The sequence below is a fragment of the Taudactylus pleione genome, unplaced genomic scaffold (genome assembly GCF_031769625.1).
Source record: "Taudactylus pleione unplaced genomic scaffold, aTauple2 ptg000518l, whole genome shotgun sequence".
NCBI lineage: Eukaryota > Metazoa > Chordata > Amphibia > Anura > Myobatrachidae > Taudactylus > Taudactylus pleione.
The window spans coordinates 1,490,698-1,508,630 of NW_028284920.1; the positions used below are offsets into that span (position 1 = coordinate 1,490,698).

At 47.0% G+C, this 17,933-nt stretch overlaps 1 protein-coding gene across 2 annotated transcripts in view; it reads right to left on the reverse strand.

Moving 5' to 3' along the window:
- Positions 1-17,933, reverse strand: part of FAM13C (family with sequence similarity 13 member C) — a 382,048-nt gene that overhangs the window by 123,548 nt on the left and 240,567 nt on the right. For both annotated transcript variants that reach the window (XM_088450454.1, XM_088450455.1), the window contains one exon: positions 404-460. In XM_088450454.1, coding sequence (XP_088306580.1) covers positions 404-460 — 57 coding nt within the window. The remainder of the gene's footprint in view (positions 1-403; positions 461-17,933) is intronic.

Consider the following 17,933-nt stretch of genomic DNA (forward strand, 5'->3'; position numbering starts at 1 on the left):
CTGGCACCTGCTCTATACTAGGGGCAAAAGAGAAGTCTCCTAACAGGCGTATATAGGCTTACGTGCTGGTCCGCATGGCCCACTGTTGCATGAACGTGCCCATACAGAACTTTTCCTGCATGACATCCCGTCTTCCCACCCCAGACTTCTTCGGTCGTTAAGAATTGATGCATCCAAATTGCGGAGGATTCTGAAATGCAGCTATTGATGTGCACTTGTTACTTGAGCATGCACGCTGCAAATTCAAACAGCATATACACTACGCAGACAGTTGTACATTCAACTGTGCATCAGCCCCATGCTTCACAATTCTGAGACAGTAACACCCCCCTCACAAAGTCTTCCTAGCCTGTGCACTGCTCACTGACAATGTGCACTGAGGTTACTAGAAAGGGTATCTCACCTGAGGCTGGAACAGACAGTTTGGTCCTCATGTAGGGAGGGGGTTTCACATTCGCTCCTTAAAAAAAAAAAAAAAAAAATTACAAATATAAATAAAACATTGCCATAGTAATAAAAGTCAATTGTGGATGGGCACAAAGCAGGAATAGGATTTAAAACACGCTAATTAACATCGGACCACTGTTTAACATTTTAAAGTATGAATGTGGCACTGTGCATAGTGGTAAGCATTGCTGTCATGCAGCACTAGACCTTAAGTTTGAGTCAGACCAGGGTTTCATATGTTTACTCTGTGCTTATATAATCCAACACACCAAAACACTTGCTGTTACTGTAGGTCAATGGTTTCTGATTAAAATGGCCTTGGTTTGTGTGTATGTGACTTTGCTAGGGATAGTACATTAAAAGCTCCTCTGGAGTACAGACTGGTATACCTGAAAAAGGATCGCTTCTTATACAGACATAGGGGGTCTATTCATCATGATAAATTTATGTAAGGTGATACTTTAGGTCTTTATTCTCCACGAATTTTAAGTAAAAAAAAATGGAATTCATTAATAAGAAATTACTAAATTAATACTTCCGCAAAGCTGCTCCTTTTGCGCAGCCAACTCTTCAGAAGTGTGATACTTTTCACCTAAAACTGCAGTGTCTCCATGTGTGCTGGGGGGTGATCCCCGGTGAAGCCGCAGACTGGGGCCCGCAGAGGGCAGGCAGGATGCCGGGGAGAGGGAGCAGACTGGGGCCCGCAGAGGGCAGGCAGGATGCCGGGGAGAGGGAGCAGACTGGGGCCCGCAGAGGGCAGGCAGGATGCCGGGGAGAGGGAGCAGACTGGGGCCCGCAGAGGGCAGGCAGGATGCCGGGGAGAGGGAGCAGACTGGGGCCCGCAGAGGGCAGGCAGGATGCCGGGGAGAGGGAGCAGACTGGGGCCCGCAGAGGGCAGGCAGGATGCCGGGGAGAGGGAGCAGGCTGGGAGCTGGGGCAGGCAGGATGCCGGGGAGAGGGAGCAGACTGGGGCCCGCAGAGGGCAGGCAGGATGCCGGGGAGAGGGAGCAGACTGGGGCCCGCAGAGGGCAGGCAGGATGCCGGGGAGAGGGAGCAGACTGGGGCCCGCAGAGGGCAGGCAGGATGCCGGGGAGAGGGAGCAGACTGGGGCCCGCAGAGGGCAGGCAGGATGCCGGGGAGAGGGAGCAGACTGGGGCCCGCAGAGGGCAGGCAGAATGCCGGGGAGAGGGAGCAGACTGGGGCCCGCAGAGGGCAGGCAGGATGCCGGGGAGAGGGAGCAGGCTGGGAGCTGGGGCAGGCAGGATGCCGGGGAGAGGGAGCAGACTGGGGCCCGCAGAGGGCAGGCAGGATGCCGGGGAGATGGAGAAGACTGGGGCCCGCAGAGGGCAGGCAGGATGCCGGGGAGAGGGAGCAGACTGGGGCCCGCAGAGGGCAGGCAGGATGCCGGGGAGAGGGAGCAGACTGGGAGCTGGGGCAGGCAGGATGCCGGGGAGAGGGAGCAGACTGGGAGCTGGGGCAGGCAGGATGCTGGGGAGAGGGAGCAGACTGGGAGCTGGGGCAGGCAGGTTGCCGGGGAGAGGGAGCAGGCTGGGAGCTGGGGCAGGCAGGATGCCGGGGAGAGGAAGCAGACTGGGAGCTGGGGCAGGCAGGATGCCGGGGAGAGGGAGCAGACTGGGGCCCGCAGAGTGCAGGCAGGATGCCGGGGAGAGGGAGCAGGCTGGGAGCTGGGGCAGTTAGTTAGTGATAGAGAGGGGAAAAGTGAGACTAGAGTTAGATTACAGTTAGAGAGAGTAGTTCTTGCCACAGTGTGCTCCGTGACTGGGCTTAGCCCGCTGTGTGTGTATTATACAAGCTCCGTGACTGGACTTAGCCAATTGTGTGTATTATACAAGCTCCGTGACTGGGCTTAGCCCACTGTGTGTGTATTATACAAGCTCCGTGACTGGACTTAGCCCACTGTGTGTTTTTATATTATACAAGCTCCGTGACTGGACTTAGCCCACTGTGTGTATTATACAGGCTCCGTGACTGGGCTTAGCCCACTGTGTGTATTATACAAGATCAAATTGAATATGGGGATAAGTGAAACAAGCGAAAATGACATTATCGGCGATAAATTATCGCAGATAATGGACTTTTCGCTAGGGATGTGCGCCGGATCATTTTTGACGGAATTGGTTCTAATTCGTCGTCCGGCTTTGGATTTGAATTTGCCAAACTGCGGTGACTGGCTTTGGATTTGGATTTGCATTTTTTGGCAAAATTCGCAAAAAAATCTAAAATGACATAAATTGGGCTTTTTTTTCTTCCTAGAGTGTTATTTACCTCAATAACATTAATTTCCAGTCATTTACAGTCAATTTAGACCACCTCACAGCTTACATTATTGTTTTCACCATTATTGGCCAAGGGTTACAGTGAGCTGACTGGTTACCAAGCGTCAGAGCAGCGGCACAGACACCACAAAGTCACGGTGCTTGTATACACAGAGGGCTAAGGCCCACAGAGTCACTGGGCTTGTATACAGTGGGCTAAGCCCAGTCACGGAGCTTGTATAATACACACAGTGGGCTAAGCCCAGTCACGGAGCCTGTATAATACACACAGTGGGCTAAGCCCAGTCACGGAGCTTGTATAATACACACAGTGGGCTAAGCCCAGTCACGGAGTGTGTATTATACACACAGTGGGCTAAGCCCAGTTACGGAGCTTGCATAATACACACAGTGGACTAAGGCCCTCATTCAGAGCCGTACGCTCTGAGCAGAGCGCACGCTCTGAATGAGGGCCGCCCTCCATAAAAATGGAGCGTCCTCCTGGACGCTCGTATAGCTGTGGGTCACCACCCACAGCCTATACGAGCGTGCATTTTGATGGCCGCTATGGTCGTGACCATCGCGACCATCGAAACTGCGAGCCGGAGCCTGCGGTTGAGGTTTTCAACCGCAAGCTCCGGAGTGATTTTGGCTCTATCAGAGCCAAAATCACTCCCACTGACATCACTAGTGATGTCAGTGGGCCGGCTTCTGACGGAAGGCGTTCCCGTGGGAACGCCCCCGTCAGGGAGGCACGCCCCCGGCACGCCCACCAAAGGGGGCGTGCTGTCAGTCAACATCGACAGCACGCCCCCTTTGAAGAGACACTACGAGCGAAGGAAAATCCTTCGCTCGTCGCGTCTGGCGCATGCGCACGACGGAGCTCCCTCCATGGTGCGCATGCTCAGTGCAGAACATCGACCCACTTGCGAGCGGACAGCCGCTCGCGAGTGGGTCTGAATCAGGCCCTAAGTCCAGTCACGGAGCCTGTATAATACACACAGTGGGCTAAGTCCAGTCACGGAGCTTGTATAATATTATAAATACACACAGTGGGCTAAGTCCAGTCACGGAGCTTGTACAATACACACAGTGGGCTAAGCCCAGTCACGGAGCCTGTATAATACACACAGTGGGCTAAGTCCAGTCACGGAGCTTGTATAATATAAAAACACACAGTGGGCTAAGTCCAGTCACGGAGCTTGTATAATACACACACAGTGGGCTAAGCCCAGTCACGGAGCTTGTATAATACACACAATTGGCTAAGTCCAGTCACGGAGCTTGTATAATACACACACAGCGGGCTAAGTCCAGTCACGGAGCTTGTACAATACACACAGTGGGCTAAGCCCAGTCACGGAGCCTGCATAATACACACAGTGGGCTAAGTCCAGTCACGGAGCTTGTATAATATAAAAACACACAGTGGGCTAAGTCCAGTCACGGAGCTTGTATAATACACACACAGTGGGCTAAGCCCAGTCACGGAGCTTGTATAATACACACACAGCGGGCTAAGGGCCTGATTCAGACCCACTCGCGAGCGGCTGTACGCTCGCAAGTGGGTCGATGGTCTGCACTGAGCATGCGCACGACGGAGGGAGCTCCGTCGTGCGCATGCGCCAGACACGACGAGCGAAGGACTTTCCTTCGCTCGTTGTGTCCGATCAAAGGGGGCGTGCTGTCAATGTTGATTGACAGCACGCCCCCTTTGGTGGGCGTGCCGGGGGCGTGCCTCCCTGACGGGGGCGTTCCCACGGGAACGCCTCCCGTCAGAAGCCGGCCCACTGACATCACTAGTGATGTCAGTGGGAGTGATTTTGGCTCTGATAGAGCCAAAATCACTCCGGAGCTTGCGGTTGAAAACCTCAACCGCAGGCTCCGGCTCGCAATTTCGATGGTCGCGATGGTCACGACCATCGCGGCCATCAAAATGCACGCTCGTATAGCCTGTGGGTGGTGACCCACAGCTATACGAGCGTCCAGGAGGACGCTCCATGAAAAAGGAGCCCGGCCCTCATGCAGAGCGTGTGCTCTGCTCAGAGCGTACGGCTCTGAATGAGGGCCTAAGCCCAGTCACGGAGCACACAGTAGCAAGAACTACTCTCTCTAACTGTAATCTAACTCTAGTCTCACTTTTCCCCTCTCTATCACTAACTAAGCGTGACTGTTCCGTCTGATACAGTCACGCGAAATGGCGCCGACAGTCGGGCGCCGCGCCTTTTATAGAGGCCGAACGTCACCCGGCTTTCACGAGAATCCGACGCCGGCCGGGTGACGTTCGGCCTCGAGGTGGAATCCGAGTCAGACGGGAACACCCGAACTTGCGTTCGGGTGGACTCGGATTCCACCTGTTCGGAGCGGTTCGGATTCCTCAGAATCCGAACCGCTCATCGCTACTTTTCGCCTCAAATTGATTATGGCCCTATATAAGCTTTGCTTAGACAGAAATAAAAAAAAAATCCCTGTGCATCAAATGCAGCACAGAAATTTAAATAACTAGTCACGTCTCAATCAGGACCATTGAGATCATGCTGTTTGAGCAAGCTATAAAGCATCCGCAGTGACAAAACTATAATAATTATATTTACAATAGTACATATAACTGGATATAACACCATTAGAAGTATTTCTGTTTTCCTTTGATTGTGCCTGTAGTCTAGACAAATGCAGCGCAAATAACACTTCTTTTGTTACATTTTAGTAACATTTTGCCCCGAACTACTGAGTTCCCACTACATTTATAAATACACTCATACAGTAATTTATCACAAGTAAAACAAGCTCTGTTATTTATATAAATCTAATATGTGCAGGAGGATCATGGTAACCTTGCACACGGCAAAGCCTTAATGATGTATTTAGAGGCGTGCCCGTATGGCACACCTCATGTTTAACATCAGGCTGGGGGCGAGCCCAACACTCCTTCAGTAGTTAGGCTGCCTACAGCCCTCTCCATTCAGCTTCTCCAGGGTCTGGCACCGCCGCACAGTGGTGGTGGTGGGGTGCCCAACCTCCCAACCGTCCGCGGGACACTTTGGCCCATGTGTCGAAAAACGGGACTGTCCCGCTGAAATCGCGATGGTTGGGAGGAGTGCACCCTCTATAGGGTGGCGCCCCTGTTCAACCGCACTGGTCGAACGTGCCTCGGGCCGGCCCTAAGGAGGATAAGGACTGCGGTGGTGGCTGACTGTACATTAAATCAAAGTACTGTACTTGACTTTTAGCCAAGGGTTCTAGAGCTTGTATCTTTATACACTGTTACTGCAATATCAACAAAACGTTAACAGCATTACAGTTCCCAGAATGAATTTTGCATGATCATGTAGTAAGCAGCCAATCAGGACAAGAATGAGTGCATGCTGGGTCCTGCAGGTTCTAGATTAGGGTGGGCAATAAGTGTCCTCCCAGCTGTTGTGGAACTACACATGCCAGCATGCCCTGCCACAGTTTTGCTATTTGACCATGCAAAAACTGTTGCAATGCATGCTGGGATGTGTAGTTCAACAACAGCTGGAGGGCCGCTTATTGCCCACCCCTGTTCTATATGATATCTGCACTCTAAAGTCAAGGCATACATATATACATATATATATATATATATACATATATATATATATATATATATATATATACATACAAAGAATTGTGGTGAGAGGGATTGCCTCTCATCTAAATTTCCCTCATTGTGGTTGAATCAGCTCCCTCCAGGGGAGGCCTGAGTGAAACCTGTGCGTTCTGCATTAGCAGTGGAGGTGAGGAATTCCAGGTTTTCACGTTTACACAGAGCCAACTGGAATAATCACTGGAGTACAGGAAGGGTTTAAAACTCCCACACACCTGATGCTCCTTGCTCCTGATGCTGGACAACCTGGCCAGGCGGCAGGCCAGGGGTGGTGGTTAGCATTAGGGTGCCAGGACCTGGAAGGTCCACAGATATTGCAATTGCTGACTGTTAAGCACAAGGAGTGCTGGGACATTTACTTTTATGTTTATTTGCTTATTTTCTGTTATGTGTCTGTGTGTATCCAGGCCTATGCTCACATATGCTAAGGTGCAGTGTTTGCTGCTATTAAACATCACTGCTTTTAAAAGTATCTGCCTGTCTGGAGTCCTCATTTCTAAACTCTGTGTTACAGTATTAAAAAGTAAAGTTAATCTTGTTTTCTCCTAGCATTATCCATGACACCAGTGCTCCGCCCCTTAAGCTGGGTACACATTAAACAAATTGCTAACAATGCAATATCGTTAACGATTTCCCCTGAATTCCCTGGAATTCCTGAACAAACTATATAGTGCATACACACTGTGCAATGGGCCTGATTCAGACCCGCTCTCTCTACCTGCGTATGCTCGCTGGATGCGTATGCAAATTTGTCAAAGTGACGCCATTGGAAGCGATTGCTCGCCAAGGCATAAGCATGCCCACCATGTCTTAGCGAGCCGCCACTTTGTGAATGCGTACGCCCAATTGCAAAAGGCAGATCCGCCCACCAACACCAAGTCATCTCCAGGAAGTGTATTAAAACACTGGTACATCGAGCACCATCGGATGTGAACGCAGTGCTTGAGGTAGCTTTACCCTACCGCAAGCATTGCGAGGAAATCAGTGTAAAAAAAAAAGGTAAGTGACATGTACTATGATGCTGCCTGTTAATTATGCACGCCTCTAAAACGGCTTTGAAACACTCAGGCACGCTTGTGTTCGCATCTGCAACCCCCCGTTATTAGTGTCCTGCCCCTGTTACCACCCACAAACGGCCTATCCTGTCACCCATTACACTGGGCTGTCTTTGCAGGGCGAGCGAGTAGCATGCGATCGCAGTGAGTAGTTTGCGCACGCGCAGAATGAAGCGTGCGCGTACGCAGAACATCAGGTCGCTTGCGAGCGCACGCATATAGCGAACGGGTCTGAATCAGGCCCAATATTACTAATGACCAAACGATATATCGTTCGTCATTAACGATTTCCAAAACCGTTAGATCGTTACCGATATGTTTGCTGTCCCAAACACCTGACGACCATCTTAAAGATTTCTGCCCACATTTCTGATTTCTGCGGTACTATGACACAGATGCATGCACAGATCAGTGAGATCTGTGAATGCATCTGTATAAAAACTTTTAAAAGTGTTAAATAAATAAAAAATGACGTGGGGTCCCCCCTAAAAGCACAACCAGCCCCGGACTTTTCAGAACCAGTCCTGCTTGTGAAAATAAAGTGGACAAAAGATGTATGGGTCCCCTGTATTTAGCACAATCAGTATTGGGCTCAGTGAGCCGGTCCTGATTTTGGAAATACAGGGGAGGTCCCCTGTATTTTCCATAACCAGCACCGGACTCTTTCTAGCGGGGGTGTAATGCCACAGCCAGAGGAACCCTTTCACCGGGTACCCCGGCCAAAGCATTGCATCTGACCGCTAGTCAGTCCAGGCCGGGGATCCCAATAAAGGGGTCTCCCTCTCCAGGGCACCCCAGGCTGGGGCTATCCCCAGCACCCATGACCGATGGGTGCCGGGTTGATTTGTGTAATGTGTGTGTTAAAAAATAGATGTAAAAATATTGTCTTTTGCTGGAGAACTACAGGTCCCAGGAAGGTACTTGGAGAACCGTATGCTGGTACTTGCAGAATCAGTGCCATTATGAGTAAAGTAGTTTAGAATACTTTTTCGCCCTACAACTATACATGTAGATCTAATTACAAATCTTGGCACTTGTTAATTATACGGGCACCATTCTGGTCCGTATTACACTTTCATTCTAATCTGACGACACATCAGCTGCTCAGCTTCTCACAAGCTGATTTCCCATCTCTCGTTTTGGAGCTCAGCCATACTGCCCGCTCTCTTCCTGTCTGTGCCGAGCTGATGTGTGATCTGATTAGAATATATGACAATGCTGACCAAAGTGGTGCCCATATAATTAAGACATACTGTATGCAAATTTCCCAAATTGTCTCATTCCCTTTTCTACAAAATAGTCTTGCTATATACAATGTTGAAATGCAGATATATTTGTAGTTTGATAATAGACATATAATCTGATAAGGAGCTTATTTATTAGCAGTTATTTATATAGCGCACACATATTCAAAGTGCTTTACAGAGAATATTTGGCCATTCAGATCAGTCTCTGCCCCAGTGGAGCTTACAATCTATATTCCCTACCGGGTGTAGTAAGTATTACCGGCGGACGCACGTCCGGCGGTTTAATCCAGACAGCGGCAGCCCAGCAAGGGTGAAAATCCGGATCGTCCCTAAGGTAAGTATCGCTGACCTAATTCCCCCTCCCCTAACCCTCCCTTAGGGGTGCCTAACCCTAACCTCCCCCGAGGGTGCCTAACCCTAACCCTCCCTTCCCCTAGCCTAACCCTAACCTCCCGGGGGGGTGTCTATTCCTAAGTCCTCCCCCAGGAGCCCTAAACCTAACCGTCCCCCCCCCCGCGCGGCTATCCACGCCCGACATCACTTCGATCGGGTTGCCGGGCGTCGGTGTTTCGGCGTCCGGTTAATGACAGGTGTCTAGATTTAGACGCCTGTCATTAGTACCACACCGGGATTAGAACGTCTGGAAGCCGGCGGTCGGAATTTAGACTGTCGGCTTCCAAACTACATTCCTCCCTACCACATGTACACGCACACACATACATATTAGGGGTAATTTTTGTCAGAAGCCAGTTTACCTACCAGTATATTTTTGGAGTGTGTGAGAAGACCGGAGTACCCAGAAAAAAAACCACGAAAGCACATGGAGAATATACAAACTCCACACAGTTAGGTCCATGGTGGGAATAGAACCCAAGACCTCAGTGCTGTGAGGCAGTAATGCTAACCATTACACCAACTGTGCTGCTAACGATTAGTTTATAATCCCTGGTTTGAAAATTTAAACCCTATACTGCACGTAACACATACTGCACTGGAGTTAGGTCAGGTATATGTCTGCATAATAGTAATGACAGGACACTTACATTACCGACACTAGAATACCAACGCTGGTCGGCATCCCGACTGCCAGGATGCCGAAGGTAAGTAACGGGACTGGGGGGAGGGTTAGCGTAAGGCACTAGGGGGAGGGTTAGGCACTAAGGGGGGAGGGGAGGTTAGGGTCAGGCACTAGGGGTGGAGGTTAGGGTTAGGCACCAAAGAGGGAGGGTTAGGGTAGGGAGAGGGGTAAGGGTTAGCATACCGACCAACAAGTTTCTGCATGTTAACCCTTTCGGGATTCTGAGCTCCAGGATCCCGACTGTCGGGATTTTATACCAATTCCTAATGACAGGCATTCAGCAATTTAAATCAGTTGCATTTGAAAAACAAGTTTACATGATATGTGGCAATTAGTCCTGCAGCATGTTTGTATTTATAACAGAGTACACATCAGAACAAATTGCAAAGCAACATATACAGTTGATGTGTCATGGTTTAAATGTCTGATTTAGCAATGCTGTACTGAACTAACTGCACATGTGCTAATATGAGAATCGCTATGGCTAGAAAGTAATAAAATGACCTGTGTACATAGGTATTCAAGAAATAGTTATTTATGTCAATTAGACAACTTTCCAGTAAATCACCTTCCTTACTCAATCTCGCTTGTTCTAGGTCGCAACCCATAAAGGTTCAGGGAAATAACGAGCAAGACTTCCAAACCGTAATGGGCGAAAATCTGCGCAACTACAGATCACATAAGGTTATAATGAAACCTTACACTAAACTGACCCAATGTCATCTACAATAATAGCTTTCAAAACTGTGCTCCGGCTCCACCAACAGTGCATGTTTTATGGCTCTCTGCAAAGGAAAATAGGTGGAATAATTACTGTCCCAGCAATCTCATACATCCATCCTCACTCATATGAGAAGACCAGAAAAGCATGCATAGTTCATAATGCCTTAGCACGTGTACCGCAGATACCACAGAGCACTTAGCCAAGGTCCATCAGGCACAGCATAAGTGCTCCAGCGTGGGAAATGGTGCATTAGTGACAAAGCGTAATACATGAAATTATATACAGGGAGTGGAGTTATAAATTTATGAGCCAAATGAGGAATTTATCTGAACAGATCATCAGACGCAGAAGAGGGACACACTGGTGGAAAAATAAACAGGAGGACTTGTGTTCCACAGATGGATTGCCCCTGCCAAGGACAGTCTGACAGTGGACCTGATTCAGACCCGCTCGCTCTGAGCAATTTTCGTCCATCTGCGCATGCGTATAATTCACAGTGCGCGTGCGCAAGCCATTCGTTGCGATCTGATTTTGGTTGTTCGTAAACCACTATCAGGTCGCTGCTTTGAGTGACAGATATTGCCGTTTGTGGGTGGTAACAGGGGAAGGTGCTTGTAACGGGGGAGTGGATGTGCAAACGCAGGTGTGTCAGGCCGCCAAAACGCCATTTAAAAGGGCGTGCATAATTAGCAAAGTAGCGTCATTGTACACGTCACCTGCATGTATTTCAGCCCGTACTGATCGCAGTGCTTGCGGCGGGTTAAGGCAACCCCAAGGGCTGCGAGCAGCTCCGATGGCTCACGATGGTCCCGATTAATCCTACATTTCCGGGAGATGACGTGTGTTGCGAGTGGCAAGGAGGCATCTTTAGACACTTGCACGCGTACTTTGCCATAGCTTGCTAAAACATAGTGGGCGTCCTTATGCGACGCAGTGCGAGCACTTCATTTAAATATCCGGCCCCTTTTTGCAAGCGAGTGACCGCAACTTGCGAGCAGGTCTGAATGAGCTCCAGTATGCGTTAGAAACAAAAATGTATTTCCCTTATATAAGCAGGTATTTCAAATATGCCAAATGAACTTATTTCTACTTGCTGACATAATAGCTAATACTTTCCACTCTGCTTCAATGTTCACTCTAATATCCGTGACCCAGTAGTGAGTGAAAAACTGTAATTTAATGAGGTCTTCACTATATTAACACTATAAACTATCTTCACCATATTAACACTATAATCTTCCGATGTCTCTGCTAGTTAATGTACATACCACAGTCTGAGTATTATTTGCTGACGATGTGGGAAACCGTGTGATGTAATTACTAGGATGAGTGCAGTGCATAAAACGTTAATCAAAAATTGCGCTACACATACTTTTAAACAATCTGCTCACTGCTTTAAAAAAAATTTAATTTAAAAAATATGTGCTCACTACTGAACAATCCCCACAATGATTCTGTATGTGTACCCCTTCCTGTTTAATTGGAAGTTTCTCAGCTACCAGGGCCCAATGGGCTACCTGCAGCTAGATGCTGGACCATGCTGTTTTTATTTTTCATTATCGGTAGCTCATAGCACAGGAAGTCCTATGTAAGTGTTTGTTGCTTTTCCTGCCTATTGTCAATCATTATTTGTACATTAATGCCAATGAAGCACAAACATCTATGTTTCTACTGTTTACACATACAGGTACTCATCTTCACTTTGGACCTCACCACCAAGAGATCCCGAAGGGAAGATCCAAGGGGCAAGTGTGGGAGCTGTATTACGCAATCCGAAAATCGTATTGTCATGCTAAGCGATACACATTGTGCAGGGGGGAGGGGATAGACTAAGTGTCTGTGTCATCAGGTTCAGCCTACAGTGCGTATGGATGCATATCGTTATGTATTTAAGAAATGTAATAAAAAGTGTCCAACACACAATAATGATGCATGTAATAAAACCAGTCCCGACAGTCAGATTATTGCAGGTGGGTGTAAAAGAAGGTGCCCACTGCATGGGAAGCCCCCTTTGCTCCTATCGGCTAATGCACCCCTGCAGATGTCGCCATCTTTGCCTGCAAATCCATGTATTTCCTGTAAAATAGACATATGACATCACAAAAGACAATTTCTTCAACTGTTTGTGGTTTGTATGAATGTATATTGTTTGCATTCACTATTTTTTTTTTTCTTGCTACTTTTTATTATAATCAGGTCAGATTGGTTACAGGTATCAAATATAAACGTGTTCTGACATCTAAGCACTAATAAAACCCAATGTTGATGACGTTCATCTAACCCCAAAAATAAACTGGAAGCAACAGCATGTAGAGCGCCTAAATTCCCTGCTGCAGGGGAAAGGGAGAGGGAAGTATATGTCAGCCTGCTCTTGGTATACAGTAAGTTTAATTCAGACTTTAGTTGCTATGGTAACAGTCTAGGAACTCGGTTAAATGGAATGCGACATAAGAGGGGAGGAGCAAGGGAGCACAGATAACCATTCTCACTTAAAATACTCTGCTAGAGAACTGAACCAATGACGGTTTGACTGAAAACTGCAATTTTCTTACAGTGCTTTTGCCAGGTTCTTATAGGCGTAATTAAATAAAAGCAACTGTGTTTTCTGCAGTGAGATTACCTACAGCGCAAATAAAAATATATTTCTGTTTTCTCCCGTCATCCAGTTCTGTCTCACAGTGCAAGGGTCTAAAAGTCGCTGTAGCACACTTGCCTAATTAGAAATAATATTTTAGGGGTGACTATGCAAGGTAGGTGCTGGGTGTCATGCCTAGCCCCACTTATGGGTATATGCAGTAAAATCTGTGGTGTGTCCACCTCAATATATATATATATCTATATATAGATTATATATATATATATATATATATATATATATATATATATATATATATATGAGAAATGTGTGATGAGGTAAATGGCTGGGGAGGCACTGGCTAGTATCAGAGCCGGATTTACAGATACAGACATGAACCCGAGGGTTCATATGGGCATTATACAAAGGTTCAGCAGTATACAGTTCTGGAACTTGGTGTGTTTTGATCAGGGATGTGCGAAAAAGGTAGACAGGGGAAGCAGTGCCTCACCTGCCATACACTTTTTACTCCAGAGTTTAGACCATAAAAATTATTTAGAATAATACAAAGAAGATATTTATAATATTTTCTCTCCATTTTTCTTCAAACTTTTATAGTCAAAACCCTGGGGTATACCTAAGTATGACAGGAGAGGCTCTGCCTCACCTCACCGCACATCACTGATACCACAGTGTTTCCTCTGGATAACCTGGCCAGTAAGATTGTGCATGATGTGATACAGTAGTAACTGGATTGCCTGCCTGATGAAGATTCGCTTGAATCAAAACGTTGATCCTAGATTCCGGTATGACCTTTGCTGCTGAATAAACACCTTTATTATCATATAACATTGGTGAGTGCCCTCCATCCTTAAGTGGATATTGGCTGTACTGTATACGGGATAATCTCTTTATAAAATAGGGAATATCCTGTCTGCAATACAGATCTCCAGCTGAATACTCTGGGTTAGATCCTGAGTCAGATTCAAAGCAACTATAGGTGTGCAAATCAGCAGCTGCCATATTTATTACCGTCTTCATGTGTGTGATCGCCCAGCAAGAAGACGGTAATAAAGCCGTCCACAGCCGCAACCGTCGTCATTAGTGCAAAGATCACAAACAGACGTCAATTATTAGTCATCAGGTTTCAAACAAGCACGGGAGTCTGGTTACACACGCATGATAGTCTCATGATACTCCCAAAAGACAGAATTTTCCCGTGTGTTCACCCAGTTGGTGCCCAGAAATGCTTATTTCATGGGCAGAGTGATTCCGCCGCACATGCATTGGACCAGCAGCCATTTTCTTGTAAAATACATTTTGGACTACAAGAAAATGGTCATTGCTCTTCAACACATGCAGTCATTAACTACTGTTCTCCCCAATGTTTCCTCCATTGTGGGAGGGAAGTGATGATGTAAATAGCATCACAATGCATCCACCACTCATCAGATTGGCTCAGAGTCTGGGAAATCACCCACTATTTCTTGGACAGTACAACCTGTAGTAACATACTTATTACATATTTTGCCATTTGTCCTCTCAGAACATGCTAATGCACCAGTCATGTATGCTAAATTAAACTTAATCTAGTTCTTTAATACCAGTGGCCCCTACAGTAAGGAGAACTTGTATGTGAGAAATTACTGTAACATGCATATATTAGTATCTCACATTATCCATATTATTTATTATCAATAATAAGGGGTCTATTTACTAAGCAGTGTTAGGAGATAGAGTGAAAAGTGATAAGATGCCAGCCAATCAGCTCCCAACTGTCATCTCACAGGCTGTGTTTGAAAAATGACAGTTGGGAGCTGATTGGCTGGTACCTTATCACTTTTCACTCTGTCTCCTAACACTGCTTAGTAAATAGACCCCTAAGTGTTCTATCATGGAATCCCTGACATGTCAATGGGTGAAACACACATTCATGGCTATATGAGGATCACCACATATTGGTATTTTTTATTTTCACTTGAACTTTCACTTTCATTTGCAGCTGAAATAAAAAAGAACAGGAAAATGGAACAAACTGCACAGGTTTAGCGGAGGGAACATAAACAGTATATAGTGTCAGACATGCATCCCATTTTGCAATACTTATTTAAGTGTACAGTTTTACAAAATGTGACAATAATAGTAAAGCCAGATTAAAGGCTGAATTTATATGTACTATACTCATTAACCCACATACCATCCTTGAGAATATCGGCAATAAAATTGTTCCCCATTCTTTTGTCTTGTTCTATTATTACCATAGGAGCAGGTAGTTCCATACTAGAGTGTAATGTGATGTGTTGATTTTATTTAACTGTAAAGCAAGTGCCCTCACCCTTACTCCTACATAAAAACTATAAGCTACCAATCTGGTATACCCCCTCAAAACAGTCAGTGACCAGGAACGTTACAGTGCCTCCCCTCCCCAAAGAGCCTTCTCATTCTAATAATGTCCGGCAGTGTTCCATTCTGGATGCCACAATTTACCTGGGTGACTTGCCTATCTCTGTACATTGCGCTGGAGTGTGATATTCAGAGCAATACAAATAAATGACAACTGAATAAAACCAATACATTACGGATAGATGGGAGAGGTCTCTGTAAACGGACAATACTCCCATTCACGATGCAGCCTTTGGAGTGATCACTGCTCCCTAATGAATCATATTACAACTTAAAATGCACTTTGTCCTGAGCTTACATTAACAACACTGTCAGTCAATACCCTGTTGACTTGTTGGATTTTATGCACATCATATCACAACTGAAGTGTGCACGGATTAAAATCTAATCCAGAAAATAATGTACCTGACTGCTGTTAATTAGACACTTGACAGATCAGCGACACTCGACAAGCATTGGAATAAGTCTTCAAACTGCCAGTCGCTTGTGCCATACCACGTACTCATCTCTCATCTGTCCCCGAGATCATTCATTACATAAGAGGGGCATTTGTGAAGATACAATGTTCAAAGTACAGGTCAGTGAACAGCAGAGATCTTGAGAGCTGTTATTGATAAATGGGCCAAAAGAGTGATAAGTGCAGGCACTCTCAGCATAGAATAAGCTTAGGAGGCAAATACGCTGAGATTGGCAGAAGGCCGAGACCTGATGGATATTTAAAAGGTCACCTCAACAGCTTCAAATTTTAAACAGGTGAAAAAAAAATAGTTGATATACTTAGTGCACTTCAGTTGACACACCCACGTGACCTCACTGCATTCTATCCTGTCATAGAACATTGTCTACACCAGGGGTGGAGTACCTTTTACCTTTCTTCTGCCGAGAGCCATTTTGATATATATAACATTATTTGCGGGCCTGGTGGAGGCCACGCCCCTCCGTGTGACGTCACGTGGGGGCAGGGCCACAATTGCCAGTGATTACAGCAATGTCTGGAGCATCGTGAGGATGCTCTGGGAGCTGTAAGGGCAGTGGTGTGACCGTCTGAAGCGTCCTAAGGACGCTCCAGGCGGCACTACTGCATAGATTCTAGCTGCAGGGTGCCGTTCTAGGCACCCTGCTGGCCAGATGAGGCTAGCAGAAAAAAGCTCAGAGGGCCAGACTAAATGATTCCTCGGGTCTTATACGGACCCCGGGCCTGAGGTTCCCCATCCCTGGTCTACACAGTAAAAATGTAACTGTTGCTTAGGGACTTTTCAAGTATTACCACGTCAGCTAGTTGTATCTGAAAGTAAAGACGGGTACACACGGGAGCGATGTCGGGGCGATATGCCGTTTCGCAACGACATATTGCCTACATCGCTCAGTGTGTACGCATGATTGCGCGCTCCCCCCGTCGCTAGTAACGGTCGCCACGTTTGATGTGCTGCACATCAAACCTAGCGATATGGAGTAACGTGATCCTTCCGTCGTTCATTAAAGATGTCCAGTGTGGACGCACAATCACTGTTCACAGGCATTTGTTTTCCGATGTCACTCCAGTGTGTACTCATCTTAAGGGATTTAAGATCCTAAATATTCATTTTAATCTGTAGCAAAATACTAACATTGGCTATACAATAATAATTCTTCTGGATTTACTGGTCAGCCTATAATACCCTAATCCAGAGGTTCCCAAACTCGGTCCTCAAGGCACAGTATCAGTCCAGGTTATCCATGCTTGACCACAGGTACCTCAGTCAATTTGATTTAAACACCTGTGCTCAACCATGGATATCTCTAAAACATAACCTGAACTGTTGGGGAGCCTTGAGGACCGCGTTTGGGAACTTCTGCCCTAATCTGACACTGACCCTGGGTAAACAGCAAACTGTGAACATATCCTCGAAACGGAATAAGTCACATTAGTATCCTTTACCCTATATAGCAACGGAATCAGTATGTAATACCGCCGGCAGCGCGGCAAGGGTGAAAATCACAATCATCCATTAAGGTAAGTATAGCTAACCTAACCCCCCCCTCCTAACCCTAACCCTCCCTTAGTGGTTCCTAACCTCCCCCCAAGTGTCTAACCCTGACCCCCCTTCTAAGTGCCTAAACCTTATCTCCCCTTCCCCGCAGCATAACCCTAAGTCTCCTGGGGGGGTGCCTAACCCTAACCTCCCCCCGGGGGTGCCTATCCCTAACCCTCCCTTCCCCTAGCCTAAACCTAACTCTCCCGATGGGGGGGGCCTAACCCTAAATCCCCCCGGGAGCCCCTAACCTAACCCTCCCATCCCCCCGCGGCTGTCCACGCCCGGCTTACCTTCGATCAGGATGCCGGGCATCAGGCTCCCGGCGTAGGTCTAATGACAGGCGTCGGGATTTCGACGTCTGACATTAGTGCCTTGCCGGGATTAGACAGTCGGGAAGTCGGCGGTTGGGATTTAGTCCGTCGGCTTCCAACAGCTCCCCATAGCAACAACCTACACCAATCATATCATGGGAATATATCTGAACA